Source organism: Salvelinus alpinus, chromosome 19 (genome assembly GCF_045679555.1).
Source record: "Salvelinus alpinus chromosome 19, SLU_Salpinus.1, whole genome shotgun sequence".
Lineage (NCBI taxonomy): Eukaryota > Metazoa > Chordata > Actinopteri > Salmoniformes > Salmonidae > Salvelinus > Salvelinus alpinus.
The window spans coordinates 31169457-31189578 of NC_092104.1; the positions used below are offsets into that span (position 1 = coordinate 31169457).

The 20122-nt window shown below is 42.8% G+C and overlaps 1 protein-coding gene across 4 annotated transcripts in view; it reads left to right on the plus strand.

The window, feature by feature from the left end:
• ap1b1 (adaptor related protein complex 1 subunit beta 1) overlaps window positions 1–20122 on the plus strand; it is a 45508-nt gene that overhangs the window by 15906 nt on the left and 9480 nt on the right. For 3 of the 4 annotated variants that reach the window (XM_071352978.1, XM_071352980.1, XM_071352977.1), the window contains exons 12-20: window positions 1925–2023; window positions 2933–3192; window positions 3588–3795; window positions 5009–5038; window positions 5149–5286; window positions 5478–5623; window positions 5756–5885; window positions 10563–10647; window positions 11278–11364. In XM_071352978.1, coding sequence (XP_071209079.1) covers window positions 1925–2023; window positions 2933–3192; window positions 3588–3795; window positions 5009–5038; window positions 5149–5286; window positions 5478–5623; window positions 5756–5885; window positions 10563–10647; window positions 11278–11364 — 1183 coding nt within the window. Of the gene's footprint in view, window positions 1–1924; window positions 2024–2932; window positions 3193–3587; window positions 3796–5008; window positions 5039–5148; window positions 5287–5477; window positions 5624–5755; window positions 5886–10562; window positions 10648–10955; window positions 11252–11277; window positions 11365–20122 lie in introns of those variants that run through there. The other variant, XM_071352981.1, reaches the window with a different exon arrangement.

Consider the following 20122-nt stretch of genomic DNA (forward strand, 5'->3'; position numbering starts at 1 on the left):
AGAGCATTGATTTGATTTACTTTAGGAATTCAACCTGTTTGTGATGTAGATAAAAATAAAACTGAAGAATTCTGGACAGACATTTAAATGCCTAGTTGTTTCCTAAAAACGTCATAATCTAAACAGAGTCCAGATGATGATGTAAAAAACATAACACTTTAATTGGAGCACTTCAGTAACAATTGAAGTATGGAGCGGTTGGTATTCATTTACATATTTTCCTCAGTTGCTCTGTGTATACAGAGTAGTCTTTGTTAGGTGTGCAAATGTTTTGTACATAGGGCTTTTTTGTACTGTATGTACAGTGGGGCAAAAAAGTATTTAGTCAGTAACCAATTGTGCAAGTTCTCCCACTTAAAAATGAGAGAAAAATGAGAAAAAATCCAGAAAATCACATTGTAGGATTTTTAATGAATTGATTTGCAAATTATGGTGGAAAATAAGTATTTGGTCAATAACAAAAGTTTATCTCAATACTTTGTCATTGCCAACAAAGGGTATATAACAGAGGTCAAAACTTTTCTGTAAGTCTTCACAAGGTTTTCACACACTGTTGCTGGTATTTTGGCACATTCCTCTAGAAGCAGTGATGCAGTGATGTTTTGGGGCTGTTGCTGGGCAACACGGACTTTCAACTCCCTCCAAAGATTTTCTATGGGGTTGATATCTGGAGACTGGCTAGGCCACTCCAGGACCTTGAAATGCTTCTTACGAAGCCACTCCTTCGTTGCCCGGGCGGTGTGTTTGGGATCATTGTCATGCTGAAAGACCCAGCCACGTTTCATCTTCAATGCCCTTGCTGATGGAAGGAGGTTTTCACTCAAAATCTCACCATACATGGCCCCATTCATTCTTTCCTTTACACGGATCAGTCGTCCTGGTCCCTTTGCAGAAAAACAGCCCCAAAGCATGATGTTTCCACCCCCATGCTTCACAGTAGGTATGGTGTTCTTTGGATGCAACTCAGCATTCTTTGTCCTCCAAACACGACGAGTTGAGTTTTTACCAAAAAGTTATATTTTTGTTTCATCTGACCATATGACATTCTCCCAATCTTCTTCTGGATCATCCAAATGTTCTCTAGCAAACTTCAGACGGGCCTGGACATGTACTGGCTTAAGCAGGGGGACACGTCTGGCACTGCAGGATTTGAGTCCCTGGCGGCGTAGTGTGTTACTGATGGTAGGCTTTGTTACTTTGGTCCCAGCTCTCTGCAGGTCATTCACTAGGTCCCCCCGTGTGGTTCTGGGATTTTTGCTCACCGTTCTTGTGATCATTTTGACCCCACGGGGTGAGATCTTGCGTGGAGCCCCAGATCGAGGGAGATTATCAGTGGTCTTGTATGTCTTCCATTTCCTAATAATTGCTCCCTCAGTTGATTTCTTCAAACCAAGCTGCTTACCTATTGCAGATTCAGTCTTCCCAGCCTGGTGCAGGTCTACAATTTTGTTTCTGGTGTCCTTTGACAGCTCTTTGGTCTTGGCCATAGTGGAGTTTGGAGTGTGACTGTTTGAGGTTGTGGACAGGTGTCTTTTATACTGATAACAAGTTCAAACAGGTGCCATTAATACAGGTAACGAGTGGAGGACAGAGGAGCCTCTTAAAGAAGAAGTTACAGGTCTGTGAGAGCCAGAAATCTTGCTTGTTTGTAGGTGACCAAATACTTATTTTCCACCATAATTTGCAAATAAATTCATTAAAAATCATACAATGTGATTTTCTGGATTTCTTTTTCTAATTTTGTCTGTCATAGTTGAAGTGTACCTATGATGAAAATTACAGGCCTCATCTTTTTAAGTGGGAGAACTTGCACAATTGGTGGCTGACTAAATACTGTTTTGCCCCACTGTATGTAGCTATGAGCTGAGTTGATGTGAGTAGTACGAGTGAGTTTAACCTGGTCTTGTCTGCTCTGGGTTCCCAGGTGCAGCTGCAGCTGCTGACAGCCATAGTGAAGCTGTTCCTGAAGAAACCCACTGAGACCCAGGAGCTGGTGCAGCAGGTGCTCAGCCTGGCCACACAGGTGAGTGCCCCGGGACACATACAAAGACAGTGAACAGCTTGGATCTAATTAACAAGTCTCACAACAGCACTCCTTATGCCAGGGCCTTCAGGCCATGTCAGATGTCACTCCAACCGCCCAATAGAAGAACAGAAACCAGCATGTTATCATTGTCTTGTCTTAGAATTGCTCTAATTAAGTTGGAGAGGTGGGACGTGTATAGTCCAATCTTTCAACAGCTAGGGTACCCCATTCCCAGAAAGTGTGGAACACCTCCAAGTGTTATCCTAAATAGGCCAATCAGCCAAGCAACACAACAGGAAGAAGGGAAGGTCAAAAATAAGAAGGATTAAGAGTTTGATTGTATTCTGCTCAAAGGCATTGGGAACAACCCAGTTTAAAAGTGGGCTGTGATCTAAATACTTGTAGCCTTTCATTGGTCTAGTTACTGTGGGATGTGCTTGACTGAACATGACAACGAGGGCACATTACTTATTATATATGGGTGTTATTAGTTTCTCTGTTTTGCAGAGTGTTTTATGAGTAGTTAATCTCCCTCCACAGACTCCTCAGACTGTCTAACTTTGGAGTTTAGTTTCAACACTGCCAGGAAGCTACCAGGACCAGAAATATTAAATATTTTCCCCACGTTCTAGTTTTATGCCCTTGTTCCTCATGTCTTACTTCTAAGACTTTCTTATGCTGTTCCCTAGGATTGTCTTATTGTTATTGACTGACTTACAGACTGGGTAAATTATTCTAACTCTACCCCTCAGGGAACCGAACCTAAACTGACCCTTAGATTATTTGCTTAGTATCTGACTTGACATGAGTGAGAAGAACAGACTGAGTAGCAGAGAGAAGAGTCTGAAGCAGCAGTTAGTATTTATTATGCACCACATCAGTCATCCTGTCTATCTGTGTCTGCAGGACTCTGACAATCCTGACCTGCGAGACCGTGGCTACATCTACTGGCGCCTGCTCTCCACTGACCCCGTGGCTGCCAAGGAGGTGGTACTGGCCGAGAAGCCCCTGATCTCGGAGGAGACCGACCTGATTGAGCCCACCCTGCTGGAGGAGCTCATCTGCCACATCGGCACGCTGGCTTCCGTCTACCATAAACCCCCCAGCGCCTTCGTGGAGGGCAGCCGCGGTGTGATGCACAAGAGGCTCCCCGCCCGCACTGGATCGTGAGTCTCATACACACGGATCACTTAGGGCCCACTTGATGTGACCCAGAGCAGTCAGATAGATCTCGTATGAGGCTGTGTTCCAAGCAGACATCAAGTGCAGCCCACTGCACAGAGCAGATTAAGTTTACTGACATTTTAATTGTTATTTTCATTAGATTTAAGATGTGCCGGTGGTGTTCCCTAAAATTACTTTAGGATCAATTTTAAGCAGGTTTGGTTTATTGAATAGAGTTCCAGATAATTTAGCTTGGCTTGGACTAGGCCTATATGCATTTTGGCACAAAACACTGCATTTATGAATTCAAACAAGGTTAAACAAGTAAAAAAAACTTTTTATTGTGTGAATCTTAGTTCTCTCTAACTCCCTCTGTCCTTGTGTCTCCATCCCCCAGAGGAGAGAGTACGGAGAGCCCCGACGTGGGCACTGCTGCTGGGGGCTCTGCCCCTGAGGCTGCTCCCTCTATCATCCCCTCCCAGGGAGACCTCCTGGGGGACCTTCTCAACCTGGACATGGCACCCCCCACCACCAGCGGCCCACCCCCCACCACCGGCATGCAGATGGGGGGCATGGACCTCCTGGGTGGAGGTCTGGACAGCCTGGTAGGTATTTCACATAGTGTAGACCCCTATGCTGCTACCCCTGGTCAACCAGTGAACCCTTTCTGGGTCAAATGGTCTCTGCAAACAGTAATTGTAGCCAGAGGTTACGGTTATTATACCCCCCCCTCTCTTTTTCCCCCAAATTCTTCTCTTTTCTATTTTTGACTGAGTTTTCCTCTGTTTATTTGATGCCACACCTGCAGATGGGGGATGAGTCTGAACCGGTAACTACATGGAGGGAGAGGGCATAGCTCTATAGTCACACCACATTATATCATCATTAGTTAGATGTAGTAGCTCACTTTTATTGCTGTATCTACAAATATATACTATACGTATCATACTGTGTGCTGTATTCACCTCTTCAATATTCTTTCTCTGTGCTTCATGCATCCTGATTGTTACATGTCAATGAATACATCTGACAATCCTACATTATCCTGCCATCAGCCCCACGTTCCCCCGCGGACGGACACTCGTCGCTCTCCGTCACCTCAGCCCCCGTCGCCAGTGTACACCCACACTGACTACACCTACACTGACTACAGTCACACTGACAGTCCTCCTGACCACAGCCCTACTGAGCACAGCCCCCCTGCAGAGGTTGGTTGAGGGGCATCAGTAGAGGCTGCTAAACAATCTAGACTAGAGTCCCCCTCTGGTACCCTGTGCTTCACTGTGACCTCTCACCGTCTTTAGCAGCAGTGTCACTGTCTATTTCCTCTTGTCTCAACATGTTTCTTTCAGGCCTCTGAAACTCTTGTAGGTCCTGTTCTTATTGTGTTTGTTGTTCCAAAAGCCCTTACTTACTTTAGCTAGCTAGCTGTATTTTTATCATTTGTTGATTTTTACATGCTACTCTAAACTTTTGCTCTGCGCTCTTCATGAAATGTTTGGGAGTAATATGTATTTCAATACTGAATTCTCTGTGAAACCACCTAACGGACCACTGTGCTGGCAAACAGTTGGCGTTTAGTTTCAGAGGGATGTCAGAATGAACCTGAATAGATGATGCTCGTTCTGCGCTCTTCAATCTCCCTCCTTTCATCCACAGTTATAGAACACTGTTATATTGTCTCTGCTCTCAACCACTCATCACCCCCCCCTCCCTCCCTCCTTCAGTCTTCCTCTAGCATCTCCCTCTCAACCTGCTGGGAATAAGGTGTAACATTCTAGTAATTTAAAACCTGAACCTCTCTCTCTCCCCCCTCAGCTTGGAGGAGATATTGGTGGGAGTCCTGCGGTAAGTCTACTTGCCTGGTTGTTTAAACATACACATTTTGAAGGTTGTTATTTCAGTGCCGTTTTTGGATGCTCAGGTCTTACATGTTAAACATGTTCTCTCATCCACAGATGGGGGCAGGTTTTGGGGCGGCTCCTGCTGTGATGCCAGCCTCGCTCAATGCCCCAGTGGGGGGTGGCCTAGGAGACCTGTTTGACCTGGGAGGTGGGGTTGGCATGCCAATGGGAGCATATATTCCTCCTAAAATAGTAAGTCTCTCTGTACAGTATTAGTATGATAGTATATTATTGCAGTGTCAGATTAGTATGCAGAATAGAATAAGTGTTTTGTATTTATATGATGGCCTTGTCCTCTGCAACAAGCAGTTAGATGGATATAGCTGCTATATGATACTGCTGCAGTGCTGTAGAGGCGTTCTGATGGCGTCCTGTGTCTTCAGGTGTGGCTCCCGGCCATGAAGGCTAAAGGTCTGGAGATTTCTGGGACCTTCGCTCGGCGTGCTGGAGTCATCCAGATGGAGCTGATCCTCACCAACAAGGCCATGAGCATCATGACTGACTTCGCCATCCAGTTCAACAGGAACAGGTGAGAGGACCATACTGTGACTGATGTGAGCTCACATTCTGAATGACTGTCATTGAACCCATCCATCTCTGGTCTGAATGTGATTTCCTCTTGGGTGGTTTCTGGTTCTGACTTGGACTCATCTTTCTCTAGTTTTGGCCTGGCCCCTGCCGGCCCTCTCCAGGTCCTTACCCCTCTCGGCCCAAACCAGACAATTGAAGTCAGCCTCCCCCTCAGCACTGTCGGGCCAGTCATGAAGATGGACCCTCTCAACAACCTGCAGGTAACCTTCCCACAACGTTAATTGTACAGGATGTTTCAGAAAACTAGGCTGCTGAAGAGTTAATTGTTTTAAATGTCAGTTTGACATATTGTTACCACGTGATGTCAGCTTTGGCCTTGACATACAGTGGCTTCAGAAAGTATTCACACCCCTTGACTTTTTCCACATTTTGTTGTTACAGCCTAAATTTAAATGGATTACATTGAGATTTTGTGTCACTGGCCTACACGCAATACCCCATAATGTCAAAGTGGAGTTATGTTTTTAGTAATGTTTACAAATTAATTAAATGAAATGCTTAAATGTCTTGAGTCAATAAAAATTCAACCCCTTTGTTATTGCAAGCCACATAATAAGTTGCATGGACTCACTCTGTGTGCAATAATAGTGTTTAACATGATTTTTGAATGACTACCTTATCTCTGTACCCCACACACACATTTATCTGTAAGGTCCCTCAGTCGAGCAGTGAAATTCAACCACAGAGACCAGGGAGCCTTTCCAATGTCTCGCAAAGAAGGCCACCTATTGGTACATGTTTTTTTTTGTTTTTTTTAAAGGACATTCAAAATCCTTTTGAGCATGGTGAAGTTAATAATAACACTTTGAATGGTGTATCAATACACTCAGTCCCTACAAAGATACAGGCGTCCTTAACTCAGTTGCTGTAGAGGAAGGAAACCGCTCAGGGATTTCACTGAGGCCAATGGTGACTTTTTAAAACAGTTATAAAGTTTAATGGCTGTAATAGGAGAACTAAGGGTGGATCAACAAAATTGTAGTTACTCCACAATACTAACCTAAATGACCGAGTGAAAAGAAGAAAGCCTGTACAGAATAAAAATATTCCCAAAACATGCATCCTGTTTCCAATAAGGCACTAAAGTAAAACTGCAAAAATGTGGCAAAGAAATTAACTTGATGGAGTACCACTCTTAATATCTTTAAGCATGGTGGTTGCTGCATCATGTTATGGGACTGCTTGTCATCGGCAAGGACTAGGGAGTATTTTTTTTTAGGATAAAACTAAATGTAATCGCATTAAGCACAGGCAAAATCCTAAAAAAACCTGGTTCAGTCTGCTTTCCAACAGACACAGGGATACAAATTCACCTTTCAGCAGTACAATAACCAAAAACACAAGGCCAAATATACACAGGAGTTGCTTACCAAGACAACATTGAATGTTCTGGAGTGGCCTAGTTACTGTTTGGACTTAAATTGTCTCAAATCAATGGCAAGACTTGAAAATGGCTGTCTAGCAATGATCAACAACCAACTTGACAGAGCTTGAAGAATTTGAAAAAGTGTGCAAATATTGTACAATCCACGTGTGTAATGCTCTTAGAGACTTACCCAGAAAGACTTACAGCTGTAATCGCTGCCAAAGCTCATTCTACTTATGTAAATAAAATTTCTGTATTTAATTTTCAATAAATTAGCAAGCATTTCTAAAAACATGTTTTTACTCGTCATTATGGGGTATTGTGTGTGTAGATGGGTGAGAAATCTATTGAATCCATTTTGAATTCATGCTGCAACAAAAAAAAGTTGAATAAGTCGAGATGTATGAATACTTTCTGAAGGAACTGTATGCCTTGTTAATTATACAGTACAGCCCCCAGTTGATGTTATTCGCTTCACATTGTCTTAGCTAGGGCTGGGCAGTATACCGTATTTTATGATATACCGGTATTGATGCAGGGACCGATTTGGGTTTTTACTTTACCTTCTATACCGGTATACGACATGTGTAATATCAATGTGTATAGTTTATTTCGCTACTTGAGTCATCTCTTTCTCTCGGTGCCACTTTCCACACAGACCTAGCCACGCCCCCTGTCACTCAAGGAGCGCATTTGATGTTCCTCAACCACGAGACACTTGTGTTCAGTCTGAATGGTCAATGTTGACGACAACAATGCTGTTTTCACTTTGCTTCTTAATATAAATCCACTAGCGTTCAGTAATGACACTATTAGTTTGTTTCTTACATCAGCAAACAGCTAGTTTATTTTATTGGCAAGTTGCCCTAAATCTTGTGACGCTAATTGTTAGCCGCTAATAAATGTACTGAGTAAGAGCAAACGTAGCTAGCTAATACAGCCTGATAATACCAGTGATGGTGTAGACCTAAATCAGCATGTTTGTGCAACAGTATCTTCTAAATCAAAGAGGAATATGCAAAGCAAGAATATGTTAGCTACATGAAGTAGCTAAAAGAGAACATGCACTGTAGCCTAGGAAACACGTATCAACACTTTAGTTCCTACCCTGTCACAATAACTCCTCCCTGGCATTTTAATTCGTTGTCATCTCAACCAACACTGTATTCAAAGTGCCCAATATTATATTCTAACTATAAAATTATATTATTTATTTCCACGATTCCAACAGTTTTGCTCTTATTCGCAAGTCAAATCGCAGTTGCAACATTTGGTTAAATATAAGTCCTACATTATTAGCCCATATCCTGCAGCCCTATGTGGCAGTGTGGAAATTTCATATTGAGCAGTGGTGTAAAGTACTTAAGTAGTACTTGAAAGTATTTTTACATAAGTTTTTTTTTTTTTTTGGTATCTGTGCTTTACTTTACTATTTTGATTTATGACTTTTACTTCACTACATTCCTAAATAAAATACTGTACTTTTTACTCCATACATTTTCCCTAACACCCAAAAGTACTCGTTATATTTTGAATGCTTAGCAGGACAGGAAAATGGTCCAATTCACGAACTTGTCAAGAGAACATCCCTGGTCATCTACTGCCTCTGATCTGGAGGATTCACTAAACACAAATGCTTTGTTTGTAAATTATGTTGGAGTGTGCCCCTGGCTATCCATTTAAGAAATAAAAAAGAAAGGAGAAAAAAAGATAATGGTGACATTACTTTTGATACTTAAGTATATTTAAAACCAAATACTTTTAGACTAACTCAAGTAGTATTTTACTGGGTGACTTTCACTTTTAGGTGAGTAATTTTCTGTTAATGTATCTTTTACTCAAGTATGACAATTGGGTACTTTTTCCACCACTGCAATTGAGTGCAGGAAATGCAGAAATGATAAAAGTGCTGAAATGTATTTTGGTTGAAGTTGAATTGAACAGTATAAAACAATCAGAATGGAGAAAGACTCATTGAAATCACTGAGAATGTATGTGTTGCCACCCTAGGATCACTCACTACTCCTAAAGCAAATGTATAACTTTTATTCAACAACTAAAAATACCATCAAACACAGTCTTAGCATCCATTTTTTTATTTTTTATGCTGTGATGTAATATTTTGGACATATCGCCCAGCCCTAGTCTTAGCTGTGTCATAGCTTCACCTCAAATCATGTTCAAATAATGTCAGGTTATTTAAATTCCTGTGCTACAGAAACTAAGGATGAAATATGACCTAAGAAAGTCTCAAACTAGTTTTTAGTTTAGAAACATAACTGAGACGGGGCCTCTTTGGATCAGAGCAGTCCTCCGATGACTTAGAGGGACGAGAGGCTGGAACAAGGGTGGAAGGATGGAACGTTGTGCACCTGGTGAGAGGAGATAAGAGGGTCCAGGAGAAATGAGCGAGAGGTGGGGGATAGTCATTAGAGGTCACCCCACTCTGTGGTATTAGTCTACACCACGGCTCTGCTCTGTTTCCCTTGGCGCCAACACTGCTCCTCCCAGCCAGCTGTATTCCTACAGGAGGAGGAAAAGCTGTGGCCTCTGTACTGTACCTGCTGACAGTTATTTAGCCAACAGTTACTTTCTCATATCAGCTGATGGAAATGCTTTACTCATCACTGCTAAACTATTTGATCCATACAGGCCCAGGACTTGTATGATGGTACTGTAGGCTATAAAAACAAATAGTTTAGCAGCAGTGATAATTAAAGGGTTTCCATTATTATCCAGTCAGTTGTGTGATGGTTCGAGAGAGACGTAGGGCGACCGAGGGATACAGAATAGCCCCACTGCAGTATAGACAGCCTGGCAGGCAGAGGCACTCTGTCCACACAGCACCAATATTCCCTTATGAATTATGCAAGAGTTTCTCCTGTCATCCCCTTCCTGCCACAGGCTCAACTCAACCTCATTGTCCTCATCACTCTTCTATAGAGCAGACTGATCAATACGGTGACTGCTCCAGGCTCCACAAAGTTCTTAGAGTAGACGGTGGTTTAATCCCAACTGTTCCCTATATTGTGTGGGCCCTGGTCAAAAGTAGTATACTATAAAGGGAATAGGGTGCCATTTGGGATGGATCCTATGTCAAGCTTCAATGAAGATGTAGTCAAATGGCCTTTTATGCATCATCTGGTCCATGGACAAATATTCTTTTTTTTTTTATAGCATGTTATCTTTATTCTCCAGTTGTCAGAAGAAAAACAGAATGGATAAACGTTGAGGAATAAAATGTTGCCTTAGCAAATAGGCCTCACAAATACAGAGAAAGGGATGGAGAGAGATCACATTGTGTAGTAGAATACAGACTGCAGTGGATGCTATCGTGTGTGTCGTCGTCTCCACAGGACAGTAACCTCTTGTTCAATAACCCCACACATGCCCTGCAGTGTCTGTCCTTTCAGACCACTTGAAAACAATTAGTCATAGATTGCCCTCTTCATCTCTCCGTCCTTTCCCTCCTCTCTCTCTCCCCCTCCCCTCTGTATAATCACTCTCACAGGTGGCTGTGAAGAACAACATTGACGTCTTCTACTTCAGCTGCCAATACCCCATCAGCATGCTGTTTGTGGAAGATGGAAAGATGGGTGAGTGTCTGAATAAACTACTCAGTGAATCAGTGCGTCACTGTTGATTTTAGAGTTTTTTGATTTATTAGGATCCCCATTTGCTGACGCCAATGGCGACAGCTAGTCTTACTGGGGTCCGACACAAAACAAAAAATACATTACAGACATAATACTTTACAATTGACATGCATTTAAAAACATGAACATATAGTGGTCTCCTGTCAATAGCCTCAAACCAGGATAAGGTCAGCTCCTGACCATTACATCAATCACCTAGAAGCTGTGTGTGTGCACACTTAAGTATCTTGTCATGCATTTGCTCTCAGATCACACAATCCTGACGTTGGGTCCAATTTTCCCTGTTCTTTTCCCGCTCTGGTTGATTGGTTCTGGGGGAATGTGGTGGTGTCTGTCCCCCTGTGGAGACTGCAGATGGGGGAGCAGCAGGAACGCTGCTGGGACCTAATGTTCCGGATCCTAAAAGCGCAGCAGGAACCGCACTGTTCAGCACAGCAACAAACTGTTTACCTTCCATTTGTTTTTTATTTCCATTTGCTCTCTCGTCCTCTGTCTCCCTCGTATTTTGCTTTATTTCTCTGTTTCTCATTCCTTCCAACCATCTTAACTCTTCTTTGTATCTCTCCCCAGAGCGTCAGGTGTTCCTGGCAACATGGAAAGACATTCCTAATGACAACGAGTCTCAGTTCCAGATCAAAGACTGTCATCTCAACTCAGGTGAGACAGACTAAGACGAAGAAGGGATTAGAGGGATAAAAGGAGAGGGGAGAGGAGGAGAATGTGTACCTCTACATGCTTTATGTGTTAAGACAGCTTGACATGTAACCTGGGCTGTGGAAACAGAACCATGTCCGGTCAGAGCTCCAGTCTATCTATTTAATGGATATACAGTGCATTTCGAAAGTATTTAGACCCCTTGACTTTTTCCACATTTTGTTAAGTTACAGCATTTGTATAAAATTGATTAAATTGTTTTATTTCCTCATTGATCTACACTCAATACCCCATAATGACAAAGCGAAAACATGTTTTTAGAAATGTTGGAAATTTGTTCTAAATGAAAAACAGAAATAACTTATTTACATAAGTATTCAGACCCATTGCTATGAGACTTGAAATTGAGCTCTGGTGCATCCTGTTTCCATTGATCATCCTTGAGATGTTTCTACAACTTGATTGGAGTCCACCTGTGGTAAATTCAATTGATTGGACTTGATTTGGGAAGGCGCACACCTGTCTATTTAAGGTCTCACAGTTGACAGTGCATGTTAGTGCGAAAACCAAGCCATGAGGTTGAAGGAATTGTCCGTAGAGCTCCGAGACAGGATTGTGTCGTGGCACAGATCTGGGGAAGGGTACCAAAAATTGTCTGCAGTATTGAAGGTCCCCAAGAACACAGTGGCATCCATCATTCTTAAATGGAAGAAGTTTGTGACCAAGACTCTTTCTAGAGCTGGCCTTCCGGCCAACCGGAGCAAGGGCCTTGATCAGGTAGGTGACCAAGAACCCAATGATCACTCTGACAGAGCTCCAGAGTTCCTCTGTGGAGATGGGAGAACCTTCCAGAAGGACAACCATCTCTGCAGTATTCAACCTGCCAAAATGCACCTAAAGACTCTCAGATCATGAGAAACAAGATTCTTTGGTCTGATGAAACCAAGATGTGACGCTTGGCATTCAGGCTAAAGAGTTCAGTCTGGAGGAAACCTGGCACCATCCCTACGGTGAAGCATGGTGGTGGCAGCATCATGCTTTGGGGATATTTTTCAGCACCAAGGACTGGGAGACTTTTCAGGATCGAGGGAAAGATGAAGGGAGCAAAGTACAGAGATCCTTGATGAAAATCTGCTCCAGAGCACTCAGGACCTCAGACTGGGGCGACGGTTCACCTTCCAACAGGACAACGACCCTAAGCACACAGCGAAGCCATGTCTCTGAATGTCCTTGAGTGGCCCAGGCAGAGCCCGGACTTGAACTCGATCGAACATCTCTGGAGAGACCTGAAAATAGCTGTGCAGTGACGCTACCCATCCAACCTGACAGATCTTGAGAAGATCTGCAGAGAAGAATGAGACAAACTCCCCAAATACAGGTGTGTCAAGCTTGTAGCGTCATACCCAAGAAGACCTGAGGCTAATCGCTGCCAAAGGTGCTTCAACAAAGTCCTGAGTAAAGAGTCTGAATACTTATGTAAATATGATATTTCATTTTTTATTTATTTTTTAAATAAATTTACAAAAATTTCTACACCTGTTTTTTACTTTGTCATTATGGGGTATTGTGTGTAGATTGGTGAGGGGGGGAAAAAACAATTCAATCCATTTTAGAATAAGGCTGCAACATAACAAAATTTAGAAAAAGTCAAGGGGTCTGAATACTTCCCCAATTTCGTCAGGTAACCTGCTGACCTTATTTACATGTGATAATTAGATTTTACACAAGCATGAAAACAGTTGGGTCTGAGCTAAATGACTAATGCCAGCTTATAGTATATTTTCCTGAATAGATTTAATTTCCTTTCGAGTGAAAAGTGATGGTTTAGACCTTCCTGTAGTGTGACAGAGACAAGGGCAAGTTAATTAAGGATTATATCTTTGCTATGCAGGTAGTTTAAACAGAGTGACTGTAATTGAAAATTTAGAGTTTAGCTTTTGAATGAAAAAGCAAGAGCTTAGTTAGACTATGGCAGAGTTTTATCAGTGCTCTGCAGATGAATAAAGCCACAGACATGAAAAGAGACTTGTTTCAGAAAGAAAGAATTCAGAGAAATGGAGCTATGCTGGTTATACACTATATATACAAAAGTATGTGGATTCGGCCATTTCGGCCACACCCGTTGCTGACAGGTGTTTAAAATCGAGCACACAGCCATGCAGTCTCCATAGACAAACACTGGCAGTAGAATGGCCTTACTGAAGAGCTCAGGGATGCCACCTTTCCAACAAGTCAGTTTTTCATGGTTCGGGCTAGGCCCCTTAGTTCCAGTGAGGGGAGATCTTAACACTACAGCATACAATGACATACTAGACTATTCTGAGCTTCCAACTTTGTGGCAAAAGTTTGGGGAAGGCCCTTTCCTGTTTCAGCATGACAATGCCCCTGTGGAAAAGAAACGTGAGGTCAATACAGAAATGGTTTGTCAAGATCGGTGTGGAAGAACTTGACTGGCCTGCACAGAGCCCTGACCTCAACCCCATCGAACACCTTTTGGGATAAATTGGAACGCCGACTGCGAGCCAGGCCTAATTGCTCAACATCAGTGCCCGACCTCACTAATGCTCTTGTGGCTGAATGTTCCAACATTTAGTGGAACGCCTTCCCAGAAGAGTGGAGGCTGTTATAGCCTCAAAAGGGGGACCAACTCCTTATTAATGCCCGTGATTTTTGGAATGAAATGTTTGACGAGCAGTCGGTCATGTGTGTATATATTAGCCGAAGAACTGAAAGAGTATGGTTTATGGACTGAGAAGGGAAAGTTCCACTAGGACACAGAGCTTGGTCTACTACCTGCCTTTCCAGAGCAGATGATGAAGGACAACCGCCTGGTTCCATTATGGTCCTGATTGCAATGCTGTCCCCAAACCCCTTCACATTTAAAGTTGAACAGTAAAATAGCTGAAGGTCCAGGCCTCTGCATGGAGGCCTATTAGATAGCCATCATATTGCTTCATTCTGATTCTCTCAGTTATAGTAGATAACCTGTAGATAAAACAGGAGCTGGCGGATACCTAGAATAATAGTTTGTGTGGAGGTGCTGACTGACAGCGAATAAACTATCAAAATAAAGAAAGTTGCACACTCCATGTATAATCTCCCAGCAATGTAATGGGTATTTACCAACGTTTTGGCATCACTGTGCCTTCCTCAGGGTAATGTCATGAATACTTGAACCAGGTTATGTATGCACACAGTGCAATTAGTGTAACCAAGGACAGTAGTAAGGGGTGTGTCATAATGATTAAGTTAATTAAAATTCATTAGTGAAACTGTTAAATAGTATATGGCATATTAAATATATTACGCTATTGTTATCATATAGAAACGTAATGGAATATTGTACATCATATTAGCATCAACATACATTATTGTTTCATTGAATTTCACATAATAATCTCGTATTTAATTTTTGTTACATGTAATATTGGTTCAACCTTAATATTACTACATGATGCCAAAACGTTGGTAAATACCCATTACATTGCCGGGAGATTATACATGGGGTGTGCAACTTTCTTTATTTTGATAGTTTATAGTAGACAACCTGAAACACAAGCCTAACAACACCCAGAGGCTACTTATCAATGCTTTATTTAGTGAACATGTGGCAATGAACCAGTGTTTGCCTGGGAGAAAATTATTGAATAAAATGTATATATTTATTTTTTCCAATTTTCTCCCAGGAAAACACTGGTTCATATACACTACCGGTCAAAAGTTTTAGAACACCTACTTGTTCAAAGGTTTTAATTTATTTTTACTATCTTCTACATTATAGAATAATAGTGATGCCATCAAAACTTTGAAATAACTCGCATGGAATCATGTAGTAACCAGAAAAGTGTTAAACAAATCAAAATATATTTTATTTAAGTTTCTTCAAATAGCCACCCTTTGCCTTAATGACAGCTTTGCACACTCTTTCATTCTCTCAACAAGCTTCATGAGGTAGTCACCTGGGATGCATTTCAATTAAGAGGTGTGCCTTGTTAAAAGTAAATTTGTGGAATTTCTTTCGTTAATGCGTTTGATCCAATCAGTTGTGTTGTGACAAGGTAGGGGGGTATACAGAAGATAGCCCTGTTGGGTAAAAGACCAAGTCCATATTATGGCAAGAACAGCTCAAATAAGCAAAGAGAAACAACAGTCCATCATTACTTTAAGACATGAAGGTCAGTCAATCCGGAAAATGTCAAGAACTTTGAACGTTTCTTCAAGTGCAGTCGCAAAAACCATCAAGCGCTATGATGAAACTGGCTCTCCGCCATAGGAATGGAAGACCCAGTTACCTCTGCTGCAGAGGATAAGTTCATTAGAGTTACCAGTCTCAGAAATTGCAGCCCAAATAAATGCTTCAGAGTTCAAGTATCAGACACATCAACTGTTCTGAGGAGACTGTGTGAATCAGGCCTTCATGGTTGAATTGCTGCAAAGAAACCACTACTAAATGACACCAATAAGAAGAAGAGACTTGCTTGGTCCAAGAAACACGAGAAATGGACATTAGATCGGTGGAAATGTGTATTTTGGTCGAGTCCAAATGTGAGATTTGTGGTTCCAACTGCCGTGTCTTTGTGAGATGCGGTGTGGGTGAACGGATTATCTCTGCATGTGTATTTCCCACAGTAAAGCATGGAGGAGGTGTGATGGTGTCTGTGTTTTGCTGTTGACACTGTCTGTGATTTATTTAGAATTCTAGACACACTTAACCAGCATGGCTACCACAGCATTCTGCAGCAATACGGCAGCCCCACTAAGTGCAAACCAGATGGGATATCATTTGTTTTTCAACAGGACAATGACCCAAAACACACCTCCAGGCTGTGTAAGGGCTATTTGACCAAGAAGGAGAGTGATGGAGTGCTGCGTCAGATGACCTGGCGCCACAATCCCTGACCTCAAACCAATTGAGATGGTTTGGGATGAGTTGGACTGCAGAGTGAATGAAAAGCAGCCAACAAGTGCTCAGCATATGTGGGAACTCTCAAGACTGTTGGAAAAGTATTCCAGGTGAAGCTGGTTGAGAGAATGCCAACAGTGTGCAAGGCTGTCAAGGCAAAGGGTGGCTATTTGAAGAATCTCAAATACAAATACAAATATAAGTGTTTAACACTTTAGGTTGCTACATCTGATATGTCATAGTTTTGATGTCTTCATTATTATTCTACAACGTAGAAAATAAACCCTCACAGCGTTGATATTAGCAAACCGCTCTCCCACACGGCGCCATACACGTGGTCTGCGGTTTTGAGGACGGTTGGCCGTACTGCCAAATTCTCTAAAATGATTTTAGAGGCGGCTTATGGAAGAGAAATTAACATTAAATTATCTGGCAACCACTCTGGTGGACATTCCTGCAGTCAGCATGCGAATTGCACACTCTCTCAACTTGAGACATCTGTGGCATTGTGTTGTGTGACAAAACTGTCCCCAGAAGAAGGTTCACCTGTTTAATGATCATGCTGTTTAATCAGCTTCTTGATATGCCAGACCTGTTAGATGGATGGATTATCTTGGCAAAGGAGAAATGCTCACTAACAGGGATGTAAACAAATTTGTGCACAACATTTGAGAGAAATAAGCTTTTTCCTTATCAATCTACACCCAATACCCCATAATGACAAAGCAAAAACAGTTTTTTATAAATTGTACTAATTTAGAAAAAATCTTCAAATTAAATTTGACATAAGTATTCAGACCCTTTACTCAGTACTTTGTTGAAGCACCTTTGGCAGCGATTTTAGCATAGTCTTCTTGGGTATGACGCTACAAGCTTGGCACACCTGTATTTGGGGGGGGTTTCTCACATTCTTCTCTGCAGATCCTCTGAAGCTCTTTCAGGTTGGATGGGGAGCGTTGCTGCACAGCTATTTTCAGGTCTCTCTAGAGACGTTCGATCGGGTTCAAGTCCGGGCACTGGCTGGGCCACTCAAGGACGTTCAGACTTGTCCCGAAGCCACTCCTGCGTTGTCTTGGCTGTGTGCTTAGTGTCATTGTCCTGTTGGAAGGTGAACATTCGCCCCAGTCAGGTCCTGAGCGCTCTGCAGCAGGTTTTTATCAAGTATCTCTCTGTACTTTGCTCTGTTCATCTTTTCCTCGATCCTGACTAGTTTTCCAGTCACTGTAAAACATCCCCACAGCATGATGCTGCCACCACTGTGCTTCACTGTAGGGATGATGCCAGGTTTCTTCCAGATGTGACGCTTGGCATTCAGCCCAAAGAGTTCAATCTTGGTTTCATCAGACCAGAGAATCTTGTTTCTCATGGTCTGAGAGTCTTTAGGTGCCTTTTGGCAAACTCCAAGCAGGCAGTCATGTGCCTTTTACTGAGGAGTGGCTTCCGTCTGGCCACTCTACCATAAATGACTGATTGGTGGAGTGCTGCAGAGATGGTTGTATTTCTGGAAGGTTCTCCCGTCTCCACAGAAGAACTCTAGAGCTCTGTCAGAGTGATCATCAGGTTCTTGGTCACCTCCCTGACTAAGGCCCTTCTCCCTCGATTGCTCAGTTTGGCCGGGCGGCCAGCTCTCTGAAAAGTGTTGGTGGTTCCAATCTTCTTCCATTTAAGAATGGTGGATGCCACTGTGTTCTTGGGGAACTTCAGTGCTGCAGAAATTGTTTGTTACCCTTCCCCAGATCTGTGCCTTGACACAATCCTGTCTCGGAGCTCTACGGACAATTCCTTCGACCTCAGGGCTTGGTTTTTGCTCTGACATGTACAGTCAACTGTGGGACCTTTTTTTTTTATTGATGGGTGTGTTCCTTTACAAACTATTGCTTCTCTTTTGACCCAATGATCACTCGGCTACACAGCTGATGTCCCCTGGACTGTTTCAATAACACGGTACCTCATGTTTACCTGTCGGCCCAAGCCTCAAACTCCGGTTCTCTATGTACCTAACTGACCCGCCCATTCATCGCCATTTACCCGTTGTTGTCTTAGCTCTCCTGATCAACACCTGTGATTGCTTTATGCCTCTCTCTGTCAATATGCCTTGTCTACTGCTGTCTTGGCTAGTTCTTAATGTTGTATTTCACTGTAGAACTCTCAGTCCAGCTCAAAATGCCTTAGATAGCTCTTTTGTCCCACCCCACACACATGCGGAGACCTCACCTGGCTTAACTGGCGCCTCAGAGACGAAACGTCTCTCATCGTCACTCGACGCCTAGGTTTACCTCTGCTGTACTCACATCCTACCATACCCTTCTCTGTACATTACGTCTTGAATCTATTCTACCACGCCCAGAAATCTGTTCCTTTTATTCTCTGTCCCCAACGCACTAGATGACCAGTTCTTAAAGCCTTTAGCCGTACCCTTATCCTACTCCTCCTCTGTTCCTCTGGTGATGTAGAGGTTAACCCAGGCCCTGTAGTCCCCCAGTTCCACTCCTATTCCTCAGGCGCTATCTTTTGTTGACTTCTGTAACCGTAAAAGCTTTGCATGTTAACATCAGAAGCCTCCTCCCTAAGTTTGTTTTATTCACTGCTTTAGCACACTCTGCCAACCCTGATGTCCAGTCTGAATCCTGGCTTAGGAAGGCCACCAAAAATTCTGAAATTTTCATCCCCCAACTACAACATTTTCTGCCAAGTTAGAACTGCCAAAGGGGGTGGTTAGCCTGTAGAGTTCTGTCATGCTATCCAGGTCTGTTCCCAAACAGTTTGAGCTTCTACTTTTAAAAATACACTTTTCCAGAAATATGTCTCACGATTGCCGCTTGTTATAGACCCCCCCCCCCCCCAGCTGTGCCCTGGACACCATATGTGAATTAATTGCCCCCCATTTTTATCTTCAGTTTGTAATGTTAGGTGACCTAAACTGGGATATGCTTAACACCCCTGCCGTCCTACAATCTAAGCTAGATGCCCTCAATCTCACACAAATTATCACGGAACCTACCAGGTACAACCTTAAATCCGTAACCATGGACACCCTCTTAGATATCATCCTGACCAACCTGCCCCCTAAATACACCTCTACTGTCTTCAATCAGGATCTCAACGATCATTGCCTGCGTCCGTAATGGGTCCGCGGTCAAACCACCAACCCTCATCACTGTCAAACGCTCCCTAAAACACTTCAGCGAGCAGGCCTTTCTAATCGACCTGGTATCTTGGAAGGATATTGACCTTATTCCGTCATTAGAGGATGCCTGGTTATTCTTTAAAAGTGCTTTCCTCACCATCTTAAATTAGCATGCCCCATTCAAAAAAATGTAGAACTATAAACAGATATAGCCCTTGGTTCACTCCAGACCGGACTGCCCTTGACCAGCACAAAAACATCCTGTGCATTAGCATCGAATGGCCCCGGCGATATGCAACTTTTCAGGGAGTTTGGAACCAATATACACAGGCAGTTAGGAAAGCAAAGGCTAGCTTTTTCAAACAGAAATTTGCATCCTGTAGCACAAACTCCAATGTTCTTGGACACTAAAGTCTATGGAGAATAAGAGCACCTCATCCCAGCTGCCTTCTGCACTGAGGCTAGGAAACACTGTCACCACCGATAAATCTACGATAATAGAGAATTTCAATAAGCATTTTTCTACGGCTGGCCATGCTTTCCACCTGGCTATCCCTAACCCGGTCAACAGCTCTACACCACCCACAGCAACTTGCCCAAGCCTCCCCCATTTCTCCTTCACCCAAATCCAGATAGCTGATGTTCTGAAAGAGCTGCAAAATCTGGACCCCTACAAATCAGCAGGGCTAGACAATCTGGACCCTCTTTTTCTAAAATTATCCACTGCAATT